Genomic DNA, 23,079 nt, shown 5'->3' on the forward strand with positions numbered 1-23,079 from the left:
ACATTTTGGAGGATTTAGAGACCCCTAAGTGTTGCAGAGCTAAAGATATCGCAGAATGTGGAACTCGTCTATTACAATTGATTTTTGCTATTGGCTGAGAACAAGATCATGTGATGATTTGGGACCGTCTTGCATCACAAACAAGCACTGTTAGCCCCACCCCTTTTATAAAAACTAGCACCTGTGGGCTCTACAGTCTGTGGTGAGTAGGTTGGATTGAGAGAAGAATGAATAGCGACGTATATTGAGTAATGAGTAGCTAGTTAACACAGCATAGATTGATCATTGGAGATTTTATAGTAGAGATGTGTGATATCGTCATTGATGATATATATAGTTAAAAACATTCTCACTGATAAGAATATGTAATCCCATGATAGAAACGATGAATTCCCATGTCAGCTGGCCTGGGAACGTCTCGGGGTCCCCCCGGAAGAGCTGGAGGAAGTGGCCGGGGAGAGGGAAGTCTGGGCCTCCCTGCTGGGGATGCTGCCCCCGCGACCCGGAAATGGCTAGGCGGAAGAAGATGGATGGATGGATGGACAGAAAATAGCGAGCCATTTGTCCCACAATTTAGCCAAGAATGCCCCTAAAAACCTTGTTCCACAGGCCAAAATTGCCCCCAAGTATTTTGTCAACAACTTATTCTCTGGAGCGGAGCGCTGTTTACGGGAGCTCACCTTGGAAACTCCGCGGTGTGCGCCGCCAACTCCGCCCCTCAAACACACGGCTCACCTGAAGCTGCCGTGCTGTGATAGATCATGAACCGCTACTTGGATAAGACCAGATAACCATCCAACAAAGGGAACCAGTCCAAGACCCTCTGCCAGATCCACCCAAAGTTCCCACAAATACAGTGACAGCAACGATTGTGAACTGGAAACTCAACAAAAGCTAACTAAGCTAAGCTAACTCACCGACACACAAACTGTGCTAAGAGCTAAAGCTAATCACTTTATATAAGGAATAGACCATGTAAAAAGTACATGGTTTACTGTTTATGGTCAGATTTAACACTTGTATGGAAGGATAAAAGCTAAACATGTCACACGTTGTGTAAAATAAATGTTAGCATTAAACTAATGTCACTATTCATCCGTCCCAACTTGTGAAATGCAATATTTTTAAATTATATTTCACGTGTTCACAAGACAGAGCTGGTCCCATTAGACAGTAATGTAACTATTGTGATTATAACACCAAAATATCCTGAAGTATTAAATCATCAAGCTTGATCCGGTTTAATTATAGGAAATCAAAGAGATATTTGTCAACCATAACTTTATGTAAATCATTATCAGATATAAAATGAACAATTCAGCAGCAGTAAAAACACTATCGGAGTTATTTTTGCTTTTCATGTGTTTTTTTTTTTAGAAAATAATTTCATTTTAACTGAGGAAATAAATGAATTCCATGTAATAACACTAATAGAGTGACCCACATGCACAAATATATTCCATAAAATATCAGCCCATGAACTCTTTGAGTCAGCAGCTATTGGAGCCTTTTTCAATGCGTCAAGTCTGGACAATTTTGTATCGTTGTTGTGATAAATACCAGAAATTATAGGGATATTTTTTTTAGTCTATATTGCCCATCCTTAGTATAGACTAGGCGTGTCTCAACTACTCCCCCCACCCCCATAATCAAGGCATTTTTTGAATTTCCCTCCTAGTGGCAGGTCAGTAGAAAGCAGGGGTTTAGTTACTCTTTAACATACCAAGTGCACAGCCCTGAGGAGTACAATGCAACGGAATCCCATTTTATGCTACAGTACACAGTTTATGTTTTTCAGTCGTCTTCCTCTGTGACAATTTCCATTAATCTTAAAACCTCGGGGGAGCCTTTCCAAGGCTGAATAATGCCGAGTGAGTATAATGCGATCTTGAATAATCGAACAGCTAGATCAATCAGTGATAAGGCTTTTCCTGCGTATGTTCCCGACAGCCTGATTGGGATTGTATATCCGCTCAGCCGTTCCCTTGATCTGATTGCAGCAACACGTTAATTTGCTGAGAAGGAACGATGAAAGATTAGAGGTCACCTTCAGAAGCTGACAAAATCCTTCTCTGCTTTTTCCTCTATTTCACAATTAATAACATGATAAGTCATCTGAGAGGTTGAATGCTTTTGATATCAGCGGCTCCGACTTTGAGACTATCAGAGAGAAAAGCAACACCACAGCATTGCCCTCCTCAGAAAGTCGAGCATCCTCTGGTTTACCTGTATGATTGCTGCAGTTGTGATGGAATGAAAGCAATTGGATGGTCAAAGAAGATCAGCCATGTGGAACAATGCAGAAGTTTGAAAAGATAAGGGCTCAATCTGCCTGTCAAGCATTAGGCAAAGAATGAAATCTATGAAAATTAAATTTTGATATCCATTCTATTGAGACCTAAAAATGAACTCTTCTTTCTATCTTTATACATATGATTTTTTTTATTTATATCAAAAAATAAAGCATTCCAACATTGTAATCTGTGAAACACGTGAGATGTAAACACGTGGCCAAAGGAATTATCTCCATCTTCTTTCCATCTCTCCTGTTAGGATAGCAACTATCCTCTCCAGATGAGAAGAAAAGGCTATTATGAAGTGATGAATAGAAACTGGTCCAGAGTTTGCTGTGATGGTGCAGTCCTATACATCACTCAGCGAACAACGCAATGTGTCACAATTCTACACCACTTATCCAACAAGCCTCCTGGGAGACGCACAATAGATGCAAAGCAACAATTTGGCTCCACTAGAGTAGCTACAATTATGAATCAATTTCATGAGGAACATCAAAGTCTTTTGAAGCGGAGCTGTTTGAAGTAAAAATGGGGATAACGGAATACTTCATCAAAAGACAGAAGGAGAATGGATGAAGAAACCCTCGCGGTGTGGAATTCTGTTGATGGAGACTAAAATCTTAGAATTAAATTTTATTCTTCATTTAATCCCAACGTGGGCTATCTAACCAAGTACAAGTTTGTACTGAAATATAATTTCCAACAACTACTAGACGTGCTGTACAAACCGTTTCAATTATCCTTTCAATTCTACTTCAGGAGGTTAGTGTTTGACAGCATAGCTGTGGGGTAAATGTTTGAGAAACAGTTTTGAAAATAAGGCTTTAAAGTCATCGACAACCCATCAAAATTTAGCACTGAAGATGATAGTTCTAAAGCTGAATAATAGAATTTTGTTACTAATTTGTGTAATTTATATAAACTTTAAGCCCTCAAATACACGTAATATCCATTTTTGAAAATTGGCATTTTTGGAGATGTCAGCCAATCACCTTTTGCCATTGTTGTCACATCGCACTAACTCTTTGAATCGTTACATCCCTAGAAGCGAAAATACACTCAACTCCCAATACAATTCGATTCACGATACTAGGTTCACGATACGATTCGCTCATGATTAATTTTACAAAATGGCACTGTAGACAAATGACTGAAAAATATTCCTTTAGTATTTAGAAAATACTGTACTATTTTCCTTTTATTTTCCATTGTCAAAAGAATCCCTTGATAAACTATTCAAAACAATGCAATTTAACTAAAAATAAATCTTGAATGACATAAATAAAGGAAGAATACAAATGAGGAAGAAGCCTATTAATTTAAATTCTGGTTCTATAGTAAACAATGCAAAACTGCAAAATAATTATTTTTTATTTTTAAAAGTGCAGCTAAAAATGGTTTTTGTGCCTTAACAGTCATTGCACTGTATTTACGTCAGATATTTGTTTGGACCAGCAGAGGGTGCTGGTAACCCAGTGGTCGGTTGGCATGGAGTTATTCTAGCAGTGAAAAAGAGATGCTATGCTAGCAGACAGAGCTAATATAAAAACATGACTTTTACAGATATTCACGTAATATTCTTTCGGTGCTAGAAGGGTATGGAATCATTTATGAACAGGTTTAAGAGTAGAAGGCGGCCAGAAAGAAAGTAGTAGCAGATTCCGCCCGCCGCCAACACTTCTGGACAAGAGAAGGATAAATATATAGCGCCCTCTGCTGTGTAAAAAAAGTACTGTGATTCAATTTTCATAGTATCGATGTGAACCGCAATACCTATTACGATTAATTACGTGATACCTATTACAATTAATCGTAAGGCAGTTGTTAAGGTAAAATGACTGAGATTGAAATTAGCATTTCAATCTCAGTCATTTTACCTTTTAGTTACACGTCGTCCAGTTTCTTAGACGTCATTAATCTAATCCAAAGAACAGGGACATTACAGTGAATGGATTTTGACATTGCACTTAGCAGAAAATGGTAAATCAGACTATGAAAATTTCAGTTTCATTTGTATGACACTATCAAGCTATCTCACTACAGATCCACACATGCCTTCCATATGAACAAGGAAGACCCCTTAAAACAGAGAAGTCTACACTACCATGGAACCATTAAATGCTTTTTTAACCTCATAAAACTAGTTGGAGTTATGTGAATAGAGCACTTTGAAGAATCACTGCGTCACAGTTTGTCAAATATACCGACCTCCACAAGCGTTTGTTTAAAAGTCCTTTTTTAAAAAAAACACATATGCAGCCTAAATTGCTTGTCATTAGTTCTATTAAAGGTTCATATAATAGTCTTTCAGTGTAGTTTTCTTATCATTTGGGTTGAGTATCCCTTTCAATAAACAATTTGTCACTTTCTGGAAAATCTTATTGCTTAAAAAGTCTGTACAATGAAAGCTTATGCTAATACTGTGGTACATATGTTTATACAGCTATTATATTACAAAATTTGCATAATTTCCCAATTTCTGTCACAATGCCAAAATAATTACAATAGTCTTCATCCATCCATTTGTCTCTTATGTAACAATAACTCCAAAAAAAGCACAAACATTTGACATAAACTGGTAAGCATTTGTAGCTTAATAGCTTACAATTGCTGCAAATCCAAACACATTAATAATAATTTAACAAACGCAGCTGGTAAGTTATGACAGGCACAAGAAAAGCACACATAAAACAAGCCCAAAATATTACATAATTATGGAAACAATGTGGGAACACCGATCAGAATAAGTCTCCATGATGATTGGGCGAGTAGACTGTACTCAGTCGTAACAGTCATTGTCTATTTTCTTTGTACTTAACAATTAACCTTTTTTCCTCAGGCACAAGATCAGATCATTCTTCCTGCTGCCCCATAAAAAGCTCAAATAGTTAATTTCCTGAATATGTGGCCACTTCACTGGAATTCGGCACTGTGCAGTTTTCCCTATCTGACAAAGCCATTAAAATCCCATTAAAAAACCATTTGACAAATAAATATAGCAGCTATACATAGTAGTCCCACATCAAACACCCGCCGCTACCCAACACGCCAACAAACACACACAATTGGAGTTTTAGCAAAGTAAGGAATAGGGTGAGACCTTGTTGTCACTAAATATTATTACCGAGAAAAGTTGAGTTCACAGCAGTGATAAGTCTAGCAATGAATTGTCTACATAATGCAATGTACAGTAAGTAAAATCATCTGACTGTATCAGAGGGAAAGCAAAGACTTTATATTTCAACATCTCCATCGGCCCTCCGTCCTCCCTGCAAGCTATAAGGGAGCGGGTGAAGCGCCCACAAGAGGCTGCACGCGCGCGCCCCCCAGCGGCTGGCAATCCTTTCTTTTCTCTTCTGTGACTCCTATACTGTCCTCCCCAATAGGGAAGCCAGTTTAAAACCTGCTTTTTCCCCTCACCTCTCCTTCTTTCGTCTCCCACTTTTCATCTAATTACGGGGCGCCGCCCATGGCAACCCACAGTTCTCCCATTCCTCCAATGTTGTGTGATTTTCTTTGGACAGAATGCAACTGAAATGAAATGTTGTTGCTCTGTAACATGTGCAATGACAAAAAAAGCTGATTATGGTTCTGAAATTAAAAATACAGCTTGGTCATGGCATTTTGACTAAAATGGAATAAGTAAAGTACTTACAATAACCTAAGTATACCTTAAAATGCAGTTATTCCCTACAAACATTACCTTCAAATAATGAGCTGCACACACAAGCCAAACTAGGGAAAAATATCAACTTCAATACCAATAAATTAAAATATTGAGCAGTTTAAAGCCAAGATGATATAAAATATCAAAGCAGGGTAAGAGAAAACCAGGATCAGTCACACTATTATAACAATCACATTTTCCCTGAATTTTTGAAAAAATTAACTAAAGAAAAAGTATAGCTTGTATTCAAATAAATCTATCAGAAAATAGATAATATTTACAGTATGATATAAGAAACAGGCTACATAAAATCAAACTCCTAATTGTTTTTTAAACTAAACTTCCATTTTCAGAGGTGGGAAGAGAAAAATCAAACGAGGAGAAAAACGTTTTTTAGGAATTTTATCCTTTTGCCTGCGACCCACTGAAAATGGGTGTGCGACCTAATTTTGGGCCTTGATGCACAACTTGAGAACCTCTGCTGTAATACAATATAGTAGTTTAATAAGATGCTATTCTATGTGAGGTTTGAAAACTCAAGATTTTTTTCCTTTGACATTTCTAAACAAAATCTGCTGTTATTTGTTTGTTTGGTTTAGTTTGTCCCTAACATGCGCATAAGATTAGATCAAATTGGCTGAAAAGTGCAACAAAAGCTTTTAGAAAATGCATTAAGATTTGTATTTTTATTTACTTAGTGTTTATATATCAGTTAGAATAGTATTCACTCGCTGCACTTACTCTTTTTAATATCTTTGCTATGTGCATCATTACCAGGCATTTCAATAGAACTCTTTTCTGTGCCGTCCATGGACACATAATGGAGGACTTGAAGTAAACACAGCATTTTTTTACTGAAATTGTCTGCTTCTGTGTTGTAAAAGGACATTTTAAAAGGAAAGGAAACAAAACAACATTCAATTGCATTATTGCTGCCAACAAGGTCTAAAAACTATTGAAGAAACATAGCCAAACGTGATCTGACCAAAGTATGAGCTATCAGAATGACAATACTCGCATGAATTTATGACTATTTTATTCAACCACAATGCTGTTTACTACTTTATCCTAAACATTTTTTATAGCATGAGGGGAAACTGCTATCCTCAAATAAATTCCATGCATTATTGTTATTAAGGTAATTCATATTTTTGTTAAATGTTGAGGAATATTTTTGTCTACACTGTTTAGCTCAAACTAAACATGTTTATCGATGATAAGCGGAAACCAGAGTACCGAAGAAAAAAAAAAAGACCCATGCACAGGGAGAACATGCAAACCCCACACAGAGAGGACCTTATTGTCTACTCTGGGGCGTTGAACCCTGGACCTTCTTGCTGAAGTTAGATGTGCGAACAGCTAGGGCTGGGCGATATAGACCAAATCTCATATTTCAATATTTTTTTCTAAAAATGATATAAATCTCATTAATTTTTAAATCAAATTAAATTAAGTTTGACCAGAAAGACAATTCAGGGTTAAATTTGCTGATGTAAAATGCCATACAGGCACATTTATTAACAAACAGCAACACAGTATGTGCCATTTTTGGCTTTTTCTCCTCTAAGGGACAGCACGTGTGAGTGAGTTCTGTAGTGTGTCTTGTTTAGGAGAAGGTCTGTGTTAGGATGCACTCAACAATCCATCTAACTGTGCTTTTCATGTTGTTCTGAGAACTAGAGAAAGCAGTGACTCCTAAAACAATTGTGATAGAAAATAAGATATAAAAACATATATATCGATATAAGCAATATTGTAAGTTTCTATATCAGCCAAATAGAAAAATCGTTATATCTTGAATCTCGATATATCGCCCAGCACTACTAACAGCTACACCAAAGTGCTTCTATTCCTTAAAGGGCCCATGTTAAGCTAAATGAACTTTTCTTCGCTTTAAACATCATAAAAGTGCTATTTGCGTTTCATACATATGCCCAAAGGTTTTTTTTCATTGATTCCCACAATCATTAGTTAGAGGGTGATTTGCTCCTTTCTTACTGCAGGGTGAGCCCAAACACCTCGCTCCAATTTGATGGCGAATTTGACGCAGGACTGAGCTGGAGAAACCACACCTCCAGGAAGCTCTCTGCCGTGATTGACATGTAATCAGACACTCCCACGTAGGTGAGCATTTCAGCATCCTTTGCACAGTGCTATGTATGTATTTTCTACAGTCTATGTAGGTACCGGTGAACGCCCCGCCCCCACGCTCTGTCTCGTGTTTATAAAGCAGCATGAGCTCAGCTACGGAGTGGGCAGGAGGAGGGCGGGCCGTCCTCTGGCCCTCCGTCACCGTGCGGGGACACGCCCACTCATGAATATGCAAAAGTAGACCGCAAATCAGCCTGTTTGTGTAGAGTTGCTCAGAAAGTGACTTTTCAGAGGCTAAAACTCTAGAAAACAGGCGAGTTTGGGAAAATAAACCTCAAATACTATGTTTTTGGGGTTCTTAGAACAAATGGAGATGGGTGAAAAATAGCATGACATGGGACCTTTAAATTCTTTGGTGTGAATCTTTCTTAAGACAGAATAGATTGTTTGGATTTGTTGCTTGATTTTATCACAAAAGCATCTCAAAGCTCTGACACATTTCTAACAATAACCTCTGGTGTCTGAGGCTTTAACTCGAGGTTAATGACATAAAAGCGTGCGAGTTCTCACCAGACTGCTTAAATATTTCATCGTCCTCAGAAGACCTCCTTGAGATGTGTTGCCTTTAGTCATGCTTTTGACACCCGTCAAGAATTTAAAAGCCTATATTTGCATGTAATTTCTGACTCGGGGAACAGGGAATATGGTGCTTGTATATTTTTAGCAAACCAGAACTGCATGTTTTTCTCTACATACTTAACCTGATTGGCATCACCATGGAAGCTGAGCCAGTCTTTGCAAAGCAGGGGATCAGCCTAACCTCTACCAAGTATTAATGCTTCTACTCTACAACGTAGTGACAAAACAGTTCATAGTTAAGGTTTTACCTTGTTACACCCCCCAAATAGGCTAGCACCACTCATCTGATTTGTTCAAAATGTCTGGAGCGCCTCGCTCAAAGATTACATTAGATTAGATCCTACTACGGTCTTGACCAAATCAAACAGGGCACTTCCATAACGTTGGTTTGTTTTACATGCCTTTTACTTAAAGTGTTCTTCATGCTTTGCACAATCAGGGATTGTCTGAAAAATCACCAAAGTATAAAGATAGTAACACGGTCAATCACTCGAGAGGGATTACGTCCTCCATCCATCCCCTCCACCTGTTAATCTCATCCATCCCATGCTCCATTAATAGACAATTACACCTACACACACACTGGACCTTGATATGACGTTCAACATTTAAAGCGATTTCTGCTCACTTCTCATATGACATTTAAACAGCCTTCCAAACCCGCAGTGCGGGCGTATGTGTTTCTATGTATAACCAATCATTATCCATTATTATCTGCAGTCACTAAGTGTATATAAAGTTGTATTTCAGTAATATTCATAAATGCTGTTCGATCTTTTCAAAAACAAATGTAAATATCGAGCCTTTTGATATTATTATTATTAACGTTGAGAAAACATCTTATTCGGACGTCATCTGGTCAGGTTAATTCAACTAACGCAGACAACAAAAATGGTAAAATTACAAATAAATATTATTATAATGTATTTTAATGCTGTATTTTGTCATACTATTTCAGACAAATAATTTGGTAAACGTTTTAAATGATAATGTACCTTTAAAAAATGATGTGGGTAAAAGGACTCACATTTGGCTTTATTCTACGACGTCAAAAAACCTAAACCGTGCCAATGTGAAATGACCATATGCTGTGATCTCACATATTTATTTATCGTTGAAAGCATCCGAAAAAGACCTCGTAAAAACTTTCACTCTGCACCCGCCAGAGACGTCTTCTCAACATCAGACCATCACATCGCTTCTTTTCCAATTTCATGTGGGCCCTATGCAAGATGCTGTTTCAGACCACAAGTTTCCCAAACTACGGTACATGAAGAGGTTCCTAATCCCTTAAATCAGTGGTGTCAAACTCGTTTTAGTTCAGGGGTCAAATACAGACCAGTTTGAGCTTATATGGGCCACAGATATTAGGCAGGAAAAAGAACAAATTCAACATTAATGTGACCTGGTTTGCACTTCCACGTATAAATGATATCTAAATGATAGAGTATGTGAGTATATCAGTCCCTTCAGGAACTTCAATTAAATTACCCTGATTTTGGGGAAATTTTGGGGAATAATTTGAAGAAAATTTGCCAGATTTTTCAACCATGTGAGATTTAAAAGGACTGCCATCACGTGATATAAGAACCGGAAAACTCAAAGGGCTGAGATACAGTATCTACAACTGAATTAGTTGGTCATTTACAAAATGTTACATGTTTTTATTGTTTTTACTTGCTCGAGCAGGCCAAATGTGACGCTCTAAAGGGCCAGATTTGGCCCCCGGGCATTGAGTTTCACACATCTGCCTTAAATGGTCCACAAACTAACTGCTACAATCTATTACACTTTACTGGTTATGGGCAACAGTCATTATTAGGTTGGGCCACTCAAGCAAGATAAGTAGGACAATACAGGAAATTTATATTGAATTTTAAAAAGGATATTCAAATTTTGAGACCAATAACACAACTAAACAACACTCTAATGATAGCGGTTTGTTTTATTCTTATATCCCTACAACAGCATGTTCAATGAAGACAGATATATTACATTTTCATTAGATGAGCCCTGGGACTGGGAAGCATTGGGGCACCCTAGTATTATCTAGCCAGAAACGGCTCTGACCAACATCCATCTGTTTGAAAATTGGAAAAGGAAATCAGTGCTAATATCTGAAAATTGACAATTTGCTTTTATGAAATCCATGCAAACAAAAAAAACTAAAAAAAAAACACCTTCTGACCTTTGTCTGATCCAATCCACCTTTTTCACTGAAACCCGTTCAGGAAAATTGCTTTTACCAGTGTATTACGCTATGCTGCAGGCGGTAAAGGGTTTGAATAAAAGTATTCTTTCATTACTCAATGTCGTTGGTATTTCAGTGAGCATTCTTTGTGGTAACACATGGTTTCATGCTGTGTGCCTTTGACTTGAAACGCCCTTGTTATACCTCATGTATATTCCGTATTTCTGTGTAATTGTTGTTGTTGAATCGATTTCTAACTCGTAAATTCAAGGACGATCAGGTCAATGCTTGTCAGAGCTGGTATGGCAATCTAAAGACTCAATTTAACCTAACATACTGTACATATTTTCAGATGGTGGGAGGGAACCGGATTACTCTGAGGATGCTCGTTTAAGCACTGGAAGAACATGCAAGAAGAAAAAAAGTGGCCAAACTACGGCTTTAACCCAGGACGTGAACATGAACATGTTGCTTTGAACAAAATGAAAGTCTTATATTCTAGTAAAACCAAACCAATGGTTAATACCTCCAGCTTATCATTAACAAAGACGCTTAGCGGTAACCAGTATTAACGTTGATGACGAGCTAAAGACATATTTTATAATAGAAATAAAGAAATGTAAATTTGTTTTTGTTAATGAGACTAAAAAGACAAAATGCTGTTTTTGTTTTTTATTTTCAAATATACCTGTAGATATAATTAACATTGATTAATTTGAGAATACTTTCTAAATTTGTCTAACATTAATAAGTGTTAGGCCACTGAAATGACATTTTAAAATTTAAGATTCAACTAAAAACTGACTCAAGCTATAAAAAAAATAAAATGTAAAAAAAAAAATAGACTAAATCTATTAATGATAAATATGTCAAAAAAAAAAAAAATAAGATGCATTTTCATCTTAACCAAATCTAATGGCTCTCAAAAATGAAGTCACAGATATAAACATTGTGATCTCAAGTTGACCGTAAGAATGCGATCTGGTGCAGGAAAAAAAAAAAAAAAATAGTTCAATCAATAATCAATACTTGGACCTTCAGAAATAATTTGCTGCTAATCAACTAATCACTTCAGCTCTAATTCATTCAGTCCCGCAGGATAACTTATTAGAGGTCCCTGGAGGACTTGAAAAGCCACTGAGTCGTCTCCCTGAGGCTGAGAGGAGGAGGAGGAGGAGGAGGAAGATGTTGACTAAAGATGACAAAGCTGCAATCATCAGTGACGCACCGTCACAGAAGAGACTGGCACTAAAGTGTTTAGGTTAAGGCAAATAATTACAGTTTTAAGGAGAAAAATGGTACACATTTTCCTACAAAACAAATCATTGTGTCAAACTACAATCAGTTAATTATAAATTACATTGCATTTTGACCTCTATTTCTAGAGCTCACTCAAGATTTTTTTTAATCAAAAATATATATTGAAATCATATGTACTGTATGTAATGCAAACCTTCAAAGGGTTTACACTACTTTTCCTGTAATGCATGTTATTACACAGGGATAGAGGCTATATGAGCTAAACCATTTTATTTAATTTTGTTTTTTCATTGATGGGGAAAAAAAAAGTTGTCGTAAAAGTAAGGATTTTTGTTTAGATTAATGTTTAAAAAGCCTGAAATACAAAATGAGAACATCAAAAATAATTAAAAAAAATATTCACCATTCATTTTAATTTCCATTACAAATGGTAAGAATGTGAACATATAAAGTGAAATCTTGAGGAAAACAAATAGAAAAAAAGGGAAAGTATATGATGTGTACTGTACGCGTGAGCGTGGGAGGAAGGCTACAGACTGTAGTGGGAAAGATGAATGATGGGGTCTAAATGAAATGTCATTTCCAGTAATGGGAAAAAAAGCCCATTCCAGAAAGCAGGTCACTTAAACTGCAAAAGATGTAGTTAAGCAGTGCTGCCTGGACCACAGCCCGCTTTGACAAAACTGTTAACTTTAAGTCCAAGAAATCAAAATAAATGGTGGGGGAGGAAAAAGGGAGGACAAATCTAAAGTCTGTGGCCTTTGTCTGCAACCTGCAGCTCGTCAGAGGATCGGCTGTGACAAATGGAAAGCTTACGGGCGCAGCGTACACAAGCACACGGTGGCGAGAGCGTCCATGCAAACTGACACCTTAGCAAATATGCACTGCCCTCCTTCTCTTTCATGCATATCACATGTCAGCTGTTTGCACAGGGAGCTCAGGGCCTTTACAGCCAAATGGAGGCAGGCAGCTCCATTGTTTCATGTAGCTTGGCTTTGTTGCTCCGTTTATTAAGTATTTCAGCAATTTGTTGACTGCATTAGTCAGGCACAAGTTTTAAAAAACATAAGCAGCCCCCAAAGCTGCATTACAGAGCAGACTTTCCTTTTGAAATACACACACTGCCCCTGGCAGAAATCAATAGGAGGAGGATAAAAACGCACGTCCATTTAATTAAGATAACCAGCGCATTCTCGCTCATAATCTCTCCCTTTTCCTCCTCCATCGTCCTCTCTCTCTCTCTCTCCACGTTTCATTCTGTGCCGCTACCCGTGTCAATCCCCTCTGGGCGGTGAGAAATGTTGTCGGTTGGAATCTGGATTTAATCGTTTTCCAGATCGACGCCATGTTTTTCTTCCCCTGAAGCGTGTTCTCACTCCCCCGCCCCCACCGCCTCCTCTCTGAAATGTCGTCTAGGGAGTACTCGGCAGCCGAAATGTGTTCGCTGGAGGGCAATTGGACTATTGGGGTCGACATCTTCCAGCGAACGGGTTACAATTCATTGTGTGGGGTGGTGCTGCGATGCTGCACAACTCGGAGAATTTGTTTCTGGATTTGATGTTACAGCAGCTCAAACAATGCGGCATTCATTGACAGAATATAGAAGATTTAGTATTTATCAGAAACGTGTAATAATTAAGTTTTGATCATTGCTTTAACAACATCAGGGACAGTCAGATTATCACTTGTGAAGCGTTTGACAGCAAAATGTAAAAATCTGAATAATTAACAAATAAAAAGTCTGACTTCTCTTTTTTAAATACTAAACTTATTACACATTAAACAACAACAAATATACATACACCAAGTACATTAAATAAGCCGACCCCTCAATGATAAATAGTGACTGATCAATCAATCGTGCACGTCATTTGTATTGCTAAAAGAGAATTCAGACTTTTTATTTGTTGATTATTTAGATTTTTGCATTTTGCTCTCAAATTGTCTTTCAACTATCCCTGGGGTTGTTTATATGTGATTTGTCTCGTCGCTCACGTGGGGCTTGTGTTGTTGATTTATCCATTCGTCCATTTTCAGACCCACTTATTCCAATTTCAGGGTCGCTGGGGTTTAGATTAAGTTAAAATCAGATGATTTGAAATAATTTTTTCCAGAAAATAGGCCTTGAAAAAGTTGCTGCCTCAGAATGTTTTATGACTGATTTGGTATATGTATTAGGGATGTCCCGATACAACTTTTTCATTTCCAATATGATACCGATATTGCAGCCTCGCGCATCGGCCGATACCAATATTGATCCGATATCAGCATGAATCATACATACTTTTATTTTCTCTCTCTTCTTTAATAAAAAAATAATAATGACTTATTTTGTAGTGTGGCATGTTAGAAAAGTCTTGATCAAGTGATGTCACTCAAACAGAGAACAATAGTCAGCAACAGTAGGTATGAGGAAAAACTGACCCATTTAATATTAACCAGTTGGTTACATAATATCTACAGTATTCTACAATTGAATAAAATAAATAAAAAATGAATTGTAAAAATTTTAATCCGATATTCTTTTTAAGGCTAATATCGGACCAATATCCGATATCGATAACGGATCGGGACACCCCTAATATGTATATGAGATGTTAAATGTGTCTTAAGTTTTGTACTTAAGAGAATTCAGACTTTTTATTTGTTCATTATTTCGATTTTTGCATTTTGCTCTCAAACTGTCTTTTAGTGTGATGATCAGTGGCCTTTAGGTTGTTTGCTTCCTTCTGTTTTAGTTTAAATGGTTGGTCTTCTCTTGGCAATGAAAACATTCACGTTATCTTGAGTACACGCCTCTAAACTAACCGTATGCGTTCGGCCCTCACATTTACTGGTAAAAAAAATAAATAAATAACTGTTCTTCTGAAATATGGCTCATCCTTAATCGAACTTCCTTGTTTTCCCCAAGCATCTGTTTTTTATTTTCATTCATGACTGAATTAGCCCTGCTTAATAATATGTCCCATCTCCAATGACAAATATCCTCCTGGAAATGCTAAACTGTGTCCCAGTGCCCTGCTTCCTTCAAAACGGATAATTACAACAGCTTTGCTATGTCACTACATGAGCAGGAAGCTCGGGCTTAGACGGCGACATGCAGACTGTGCAGCGTCGGGTATGTGTAGGATAACATAACACAGGACGCCTGGTAGAAAACGGCCTCAGCAGACCTCCATGGTGACAAACCAGTGTGAGATTGAAACGTCTCCTTTAAAATAAAAAAAAAAAAAGGGCAGTTTTATCAAAAAATTAGAATTAAATTAAAATTATAATATATTACATACATTACAAAATAAAGTATCGCCATTTGGATATACTCACAGAAGATTGTGGTAAAATAAAGAAATGCTAAAAGCAAAAAACAAAAACAAAAAAGTACTAAAACTATAGAATTAAAGTGACTTATACATAAATTATTGAGAGGATATATGTGATCGTTTGATCCGTTGGCTACATTATCAACATTATTGTCAGAATTTAATGGATTTTAATATGTTTTTGTATGAGAAAGACAACATTTGGAAGAATATGAAACAACAAAATACACAAAATATCTCACACTGAAGTCCTAAAAAGAAAAACAAACCACAGAAAATACACAAAACGACAAAAATAAACAACAAAAACACACAAAATTAATTTTTAAAATTTTTTTTGTGCACCGATGTACATGTAATAATATAAAAGATGGACGTTAATGAGTGAAACACTAATATGCTATTTTTACTTTGCAAATTAAAATTCTGATAATAAGCTGAATTATTCTGAGGTTGTGACACAAATCTCTCTGAGGTCATGTATACACGACTGGTCGGGGTTATATAAAAAAAAAAAAACCACTACATGGGAATAAATGGACATGCAACTGTGTTGAGTGAGTGAGTGAAAGGTGTTCATGGGTAGCAGAATTCCCAGCGCTCATCATCTCCTGATTATCAATCTCCTCGGGGTTAGCGAGAGTACGCACCTCTATAGCGCAATCAAAACCTGATTAGCTGATTAGCATACTAGTCACATAATGTCTGCACATTTCATTAGCCATCCAGTGAGCTCATCCACACTGCCAAGAAACATGGATCCTTTGCTACGGTTCCTCCCGTGCACGCTGTGCACTAGTGCACAATTAAAACGTTCGTGTTTGCAAATGTTCAAAGCTCTCATACAGTGCACACACATATACACATATATATGGCAAGTGTAAGAAACACATGCATGTCTGCGTGCAGCCAAACAACAAAATGTTAAAGACAATCCATACAGATAACAATGGTCCATAAAGGTCATACTTCAGGTTTATTTCTCTACCCTATTTGCAGGATAAACAGGACTATTTGTAGTCATTGAGTATTAGCATTATCATCCTTCTAGAAACTATTTAACTGTTCCATTATAGTAACATACCATTCACATAATCCTGTTGTAAGGGGCTTATTGCTATGTTTCAGACATTTTCTGCATGGGTTGAAAATTCTAATCTCCGTCTTTAAAGCGTTCCAGACACAGGATGTTAAGATATCTAAAAAAAAAAAAACATGGCTGACCGGAAGAGTAACGACGAAAGGTGGGACAATATATCGCAATATTAAGACATCACAAGGCGTATCGTCAGGGGTATAGGGCGTGTCAGATAAAAAAAAAAAAAAAAACATCTACATAATTTACTACACAGCAAAGTGTTGTGGTTTGTTACTTTTTCATTTTTTTTACATTACTATTGAGTTGAAAAGGTCACATGTAAGCATGCCCAGAGTTCAATTCATATAAAAACATTATTTTTCCCTTTCCAAAAACACTGTATAATATTGTGTTATCGTGAGCTCATTACCGTCTAGTGTATCATGAACCTAGTGTATCAATCCACCCCTAGTAAATAAAATAAAGGCAAAGTTTTTATAAATAAAACTGGGATTATTCAGAATACCAATTGTTTTCATTGGCCCAACAAAGCAAGGCAACATTATGTGGAGCATTTCAACAACAAGGAATTCAAGTTGATTTACGTAAAGCATAAAAACAATAAAAATCATTAAACCAGTGGAAACACTTGACCCCATTTGACTCCAAAACCCTGCCTGGTCCTATCACAAATTTCTGGCGACCCCAAATATTTTTTTCTAGCCTTTGATCATGTTTGAGTAGCCAGGAGTATTGCACAAAAAGTGAAAAGATGTGCCAGGTCAGATATTTTTATACTGTATTTTTTAATTTTTTAAATCTTTTTCTCTTCATTTTCTTTATCTTGCATTTTATTTGACCTGGATTTATATTTGACAAAGTGAAAGCATAGAATACAGTTGTTTAAGATTGTGTATTGTATGTTAATTTGAAAAGGAATCAATTTTTTTTTAAAACTGAACATAGATTTGTAATCAGTAATTATTTTTTAACACATTCCAGGCGATCCTAAGGTTTAAAAGCACTGCCCTATACTTGGTGTGCAGAGCAGAGGGCATTAAACAATCCATTGAGAAATAAATGTATAGTAGACATACAAATGGTTCTCCATCTTCTGCTTGCTGTCTGATTTTTCCCAGTTTGTTGGCTGATAATTTCTCCCAGTAAGGGACGCGGCCCAGTGTGGTGCTGCATGAACAGACTGGCTGCGAGCACCGCGCCAAGATATAAAAAAGTGTTGTGTTGTGTGTTAGTTTCTCAACTACAACTGTGAATTTAGAGGTTAGAGCAAGATGCTACAATGGATACAGTAAGTGATGGACATGAGAGAAGAATTAAGCTTATTACATGATGTATAAATTTAAAAAAAACTGACTATTACACATGGATCTAAAATGGCAAATACCAGATTTTTCTCTCTTTTCATTTTAATCATAAGCACATAGGGATGTAACGATTCACTCAACTCCCGATACGATTCGATTCACGATACTGGGTTCACGATACGATTCTCTCACAATTTATTTTACAAAATGGGAATGTATATAAATGACTGAAAAATATTCCTTTATATTTTTTGGGAAAATACTACACTATTTTTCATTGTCAAAAGAATCCCTTGATAAACTATTCAAAACAATGCAATTTAACTAAAAATAAATCTTGAATGAAATAAATAAAGGAATAATACAAATAAAGAAGAAGCTTATTATTTAAATTCTGGTTCTATAGTAAACAATACAAAACTGCATAATAGTTATTTTTCTTTTTAAAAGTGCAACTGAAAATGTATTTTGTGCCTTAACAATTGGACTAAAAAAACAAAAACAGTACTTTTACTGTATTTAGGTCAGATATTTGTTTGAACCAGCAGAGGGCGCTGGTAACCCAGTGGTCGGTTGGCATGCAGATATTTTGCAGTGAAGAAGAGATGCTATGCGCTAGCAGACAGAGCTAATAGAAAAACGTGACTTTTACAGATATTCACGTAATATTACAGATATTCTTTCGGTGCTAAAGGGGTAATGAATCATTTATGAATATGTTTAAGAGTAGAAGGCGGCCAGAAAGAAAGTATTAGCAAATTTCGCTTGCCGCCAACACTTCTGGTTAAAAAAAGTACTGCGATTCAATTTCCACAGCATCGATGTGAATCGTTATACCTATGAATCGATTTTTAACTGCCTTACGATTAATCGTTACATCCCTATAAGCACATGTTTCATTTAGTGTAAAATCAAGTGCATTAATATTTTGAGTAGTAGTATAGTCTCTGACTATCAACACTTAATTGAATGAGTATTCTTCCTTTCAAATTGTGCTGTTCGTAGGTGTTTTTCTATCGTAGTAAAGCTTTCAGACTCTGGGATAAAAGAAAACATTCACACTTAAAGAATAAGAGCATCAAGGAGGCCTTGAGTGCAGCCTTAACACTTTATAGTTAACAGCAGCATAGCTTAACTGCTCCAGTTTGAGCAGTTTTGTAAAGAAAAAAAACAAAAAAAAAACACTAATTTTTTAATGTCTTGTATCCTTGCGTTCACGAGAAACATGAGAAGTAATTCTAATACACTAAGGGTGCAACGAGTCATCCATGAATCAATTTATATTCCTATGATTCAACCACAATCAATTTTAAGTCACTGAATAGTTCTTATTGAATCGTTTTAAATGAACCAATATCGTCCTGGAATTGAATCAGCAACAGCGAATCGTGATTCGAATTGAATCATCGCTAAAGCAAATCATTACACAGCTACAATCAACCTTGTTTCTCTTGTAACATGCTTCTAACATGTTTCTATTCAAAGGGAGAGATATATGCAAGCAGAGGTGATTTGGTTCATTGTAAAGTAAATGTACTGAAAATCAACCTTATTACTGGATAACCAGTGGTCTTAACACAGATCCCTGAGGGACTCCACTTTGGCAGCTTCCCACAAACCCCTCCCATCAAAAGAACAACAGCATCACACTTTTTCTCCACAGTTCACTTATTTTCCCCTCAATTTGACCCTTAAAACTTTAAACCCACTACCAGTACACCCGTGGTGTGAAAACCTGGCTCACATTACAGCACTCGATCAACCAAAGAAATCCCATCTGTCCAATCAGACGTTAGTAGTCCAGCCCTAATATGTCCATGTCAATAACCTTCAGAAAAGGGATATGTATTGTACTTGAGCTTAATAATTGGTTGATTTTAATCACTTTTTTTGAGAAACAGAAGATGAAAAATGTTTAACATGCTTTCAGCAGTAATTGTGACCAATCTGCTCCATAGCCACCAGTGGGCAACATGTAAACTGGGCCAGAAAGGAAAGGAACCTCCTGCCCACCTAACAGGAGGCCTCCGTCTGTGTGTGTGTGTGTGTGTGTGTGTGTGTGTGTGTGTGTGTGTGTGTGTGTGTGTGTGTGTGTGTGTGTGTGTGTGTGTGTGTGTGTGTGTGTGTGTGTGTGTGTGTCGTGCTGAATAATGTCTGAGGGATTACACACAGCAGCAGGGGGAGGTGACAGGTGGAGGGGGAAAAGGAGGATTCTCCAGGATCTGTGTCTGTGAACGAGGGAAGACACACAGGTGTGCACAGCAGACCGCAACCAATCACAGCTTTCTCTGTATGTCGACCATTCTTGCATTTTTGCAAACTATTCCTTTCAAATAAAACTTACTGTTTACACTAGGCGTGTCCTGATCCAACTTCTTCACTTCCGATAAAAAAAACCAACATTGCAGGCTTGAATATTGGCCAATACCACATGTCAATCCAATCTGATATCAGCACGGGTCATACATACTTATGTTGCTTATTTTGTTGTGTGGAATGTTAGAAATGGCTTGGTGAAGTGATATTACGCAAAAAGAACAATAATCAGCATCGTTAGGTACAGTATGATGGAAACTGGCCTATTTATTATTCACTAATGGTTACATACATTTTAACCACAAACATGGGAATATTCAACGATCAAATAAAATGAATCAAAAATTAACAAGAAGACCCTAATAAATGAATCCAATATTTTTGAAGTGCAAAATAACCACTAGCTTAAGTTAAACGTAGCAATATTCAACAACAGAATGAATATAAAATAAATAAGAAGATCCTGATAAACAACCTTAAGAAATCCAATAGAAAACAAAAAAAAAAAATAAGAATATTCAACAATTGAATAGAATTAAAATATATATATATATATATATATATATATAGAATTTAAAAAAAAATATAGAATTAAAAAATAATCTCAAAAACAGCAAAAAATAAGAAAAGAAGGCAAGTCACTTTTAAAGTGAAGAATATGATGTTCTGTAAACCTGTAGTAGAGTCTGGGTGGACCATTTATATTGAAGTACTTATATCAGAGATTTTAGATTCAAGCCAATATTATCCAATCTGATATTTTTATTGTTTGATTTTTGCTGATATCAGACCACTTTCCAATATCAATATTGGAACGGGACACCCCTAAATATACCAAGGTAATAAGTGTTCATCAGATAACAGTTTGATGAAAGATATTGATTGTTTTTCAACATATGTATTGATAAAACATATATGTTATTGTGCTAGAAAAGCAATGTTAATGTGATTTGGACAATATGATTGAATGATGGTTAGCAAGGGCGTCCTCCATTAGTGTCTGCGCGAGTAGTAACTTTCCCTTTAAATAATAATTTAATACTTTAAATAAAACCATTAAAGATGTAAATAGAAAGCATATTTCATTGCATCAGTCTGAAAAACATGCAAAAATAAATAAATAACAGTTTCCAGTGTATAAATTACATGCAATGCTAAAAACAAAGCATCTCGATGACAAGAAACCATGACACAAACGTTTCTTATTCTGTCAGTTTGGGCTGCACTCCTCTGTCCAACGCCGTCCATGCAGCTTTCTATATGTTCAATTAGTTCATGGTGCTGTTTGTGCTTCTATCATGCAGTGGATTTAAGAAGTCTCCCTTATTGGTTTGAAGTGAAATGAGGAGTTTGCTCTGATTTTACACTATGTATCATGGACGCCTCACAATGTTCCTCTGGACCTGCTCACAAACTACAAAACACACAGTAGCAAAACACAAAGCAACCCACTCTTCATCTTCAATTATATTTGTCTTAATTACTCGCTTTAAACCGAGCATCCCTTAGTGAGAAACCATTACAGAAGGGACGAATGAGTGAGTTCACACAGACAAGTAAACACGTGGAGAAGTCGTCAAAAGGCACTGCACTGCACTGCTCTCACACACTCACAGAGCAGGCGTCGCTTTTCATAGAGGCGGAAAAGGAAAGAGTTGGAAAATGCTGTACCTTTGCTTTTAGCTACGACAGCAAGGAGGACACAGCAGAGAATCCACAGCCGAGTCGGCGCAAAGTGGGAGGAAGACGGAGAGGAATCAAAGTGAGTTCAACTTCAAGCAGACATGGTTTTTGCACAATCAAAGCTCTCATGCACATCACGTGCATGCATATCTTCCAAAAACGTAATGGGAAAGACTGAATCCATGGAATAATCACATATTTTGGAAGGCTTTAAGGCAGCGATTCTCAACTGGTGGGTCGGGACCCAACAGTGGGTCGCAGACCTGTACAGGGGTGGGTCGTGGACAGCTGGTCAAAAATGAACAAATACTTAAAGTCTCTCATGTTGGACTTGTCTTTTATTTTAAAAGAACCTTTTCTTTTGACGAGCATGCTGTAAAATGCATGTTGCAAGGAAAAATATATGGATTTATGTTTTAAAAATATTATATGCGTGTATGTTTTCAACAGCTATTTTTGAAAAACTAAATTTAATTGGTTGAATTCTTTAAAAAAAAAAAAAAAAAAAAGGGTCGTGATTTAATGACCGTGGAAAAATGTGGGTCCCAGAGTGAGACCAGATGAGAACCCCTGCTTCAATGTTCTAGTATAAAGTAATAAGTAATCAGTGCAATATTATTACTGATTTGAAAAAAACAACTAAATCATAACCTTAATTTGGACTTTTCTGCACTAAGAATCTAAATACTAGCTTTACAGCTGTTATTTCAAAATATTAAAGCACATTGTGTATTTGCTTCATTCATGTTCATAAATATTGAACATGTTTTTTTGGGACCCAACATCAACTTTAAAGCACACTGTTCAAATTGAAAAATGTCCTCAATTGGGGTCACAAACAGTTACATGAAAAATATGGAGCAGTCGGAAAGGAAACATGCATCATAATAGCACTGTTAATTATAAGAAGCTGTGAAATATTATACTATATTGTAGGTTCTGGCTGAGAAAATGCATTATTTCCAACTGTTTACATTGCAAAACTCAAGAAATATAATTAATAAAAAAAACAGATATTATAGTGGTTAGAGACTGGTAATCTTACGAAAAAGTTTTCATTTTGAAGGAAGTGGTTTTCTTGTTATTGCAAACGCATGTGACCCCGAGGAAATCTGAGCTGCGACCAATTTTTGGGTCTTGATTCATCAGTTGAGAACCCTATAGTGTTGTAATTCATCTTTAGGTTCAGTTTTTTAATGCCAACACCATTTA

General features: G+C 36.5%; 1 protein-coding gene across 6 annotated transcripts in view; it reads right to left on the minus strand.

Annotated features, from left to right (window-relative positions):
* Nucleotides 1–23,079, minus strand: part of nrxn3a (neurexin 3a) — a 157,223-nt gene that overhangs the window by 104,743 nt on the left and 29,401 nt on the right. For all 6 annotated transcript variants that reach the window (XM_028437365.1, XM_028437364.1, XM_028437363.1 and 3 more), the window contains exon 5: nt 21,856–21,867. In XM_028437365.1, coding sequence (XP_028293166.1) covers nt 21,856–21,867 — 12 coding nt within the window. The remainder of the gene's footprint in view (nt 1–21,855; nt 21,868–23,079) is intronic.

Source organism: Gouania willdenowi, chromosome 22 (assembly GCF_900634775.1).
Source record: "Gouania willdenowi chromosome 22, fGouWil2.1, whole genome shotgun sequence".
NCBI lineage: Eukaryota > Metazoa > Chordata > Actinopteri > Blenniiformes > Gobiesocidae > Gouania > Gouania willdenowi.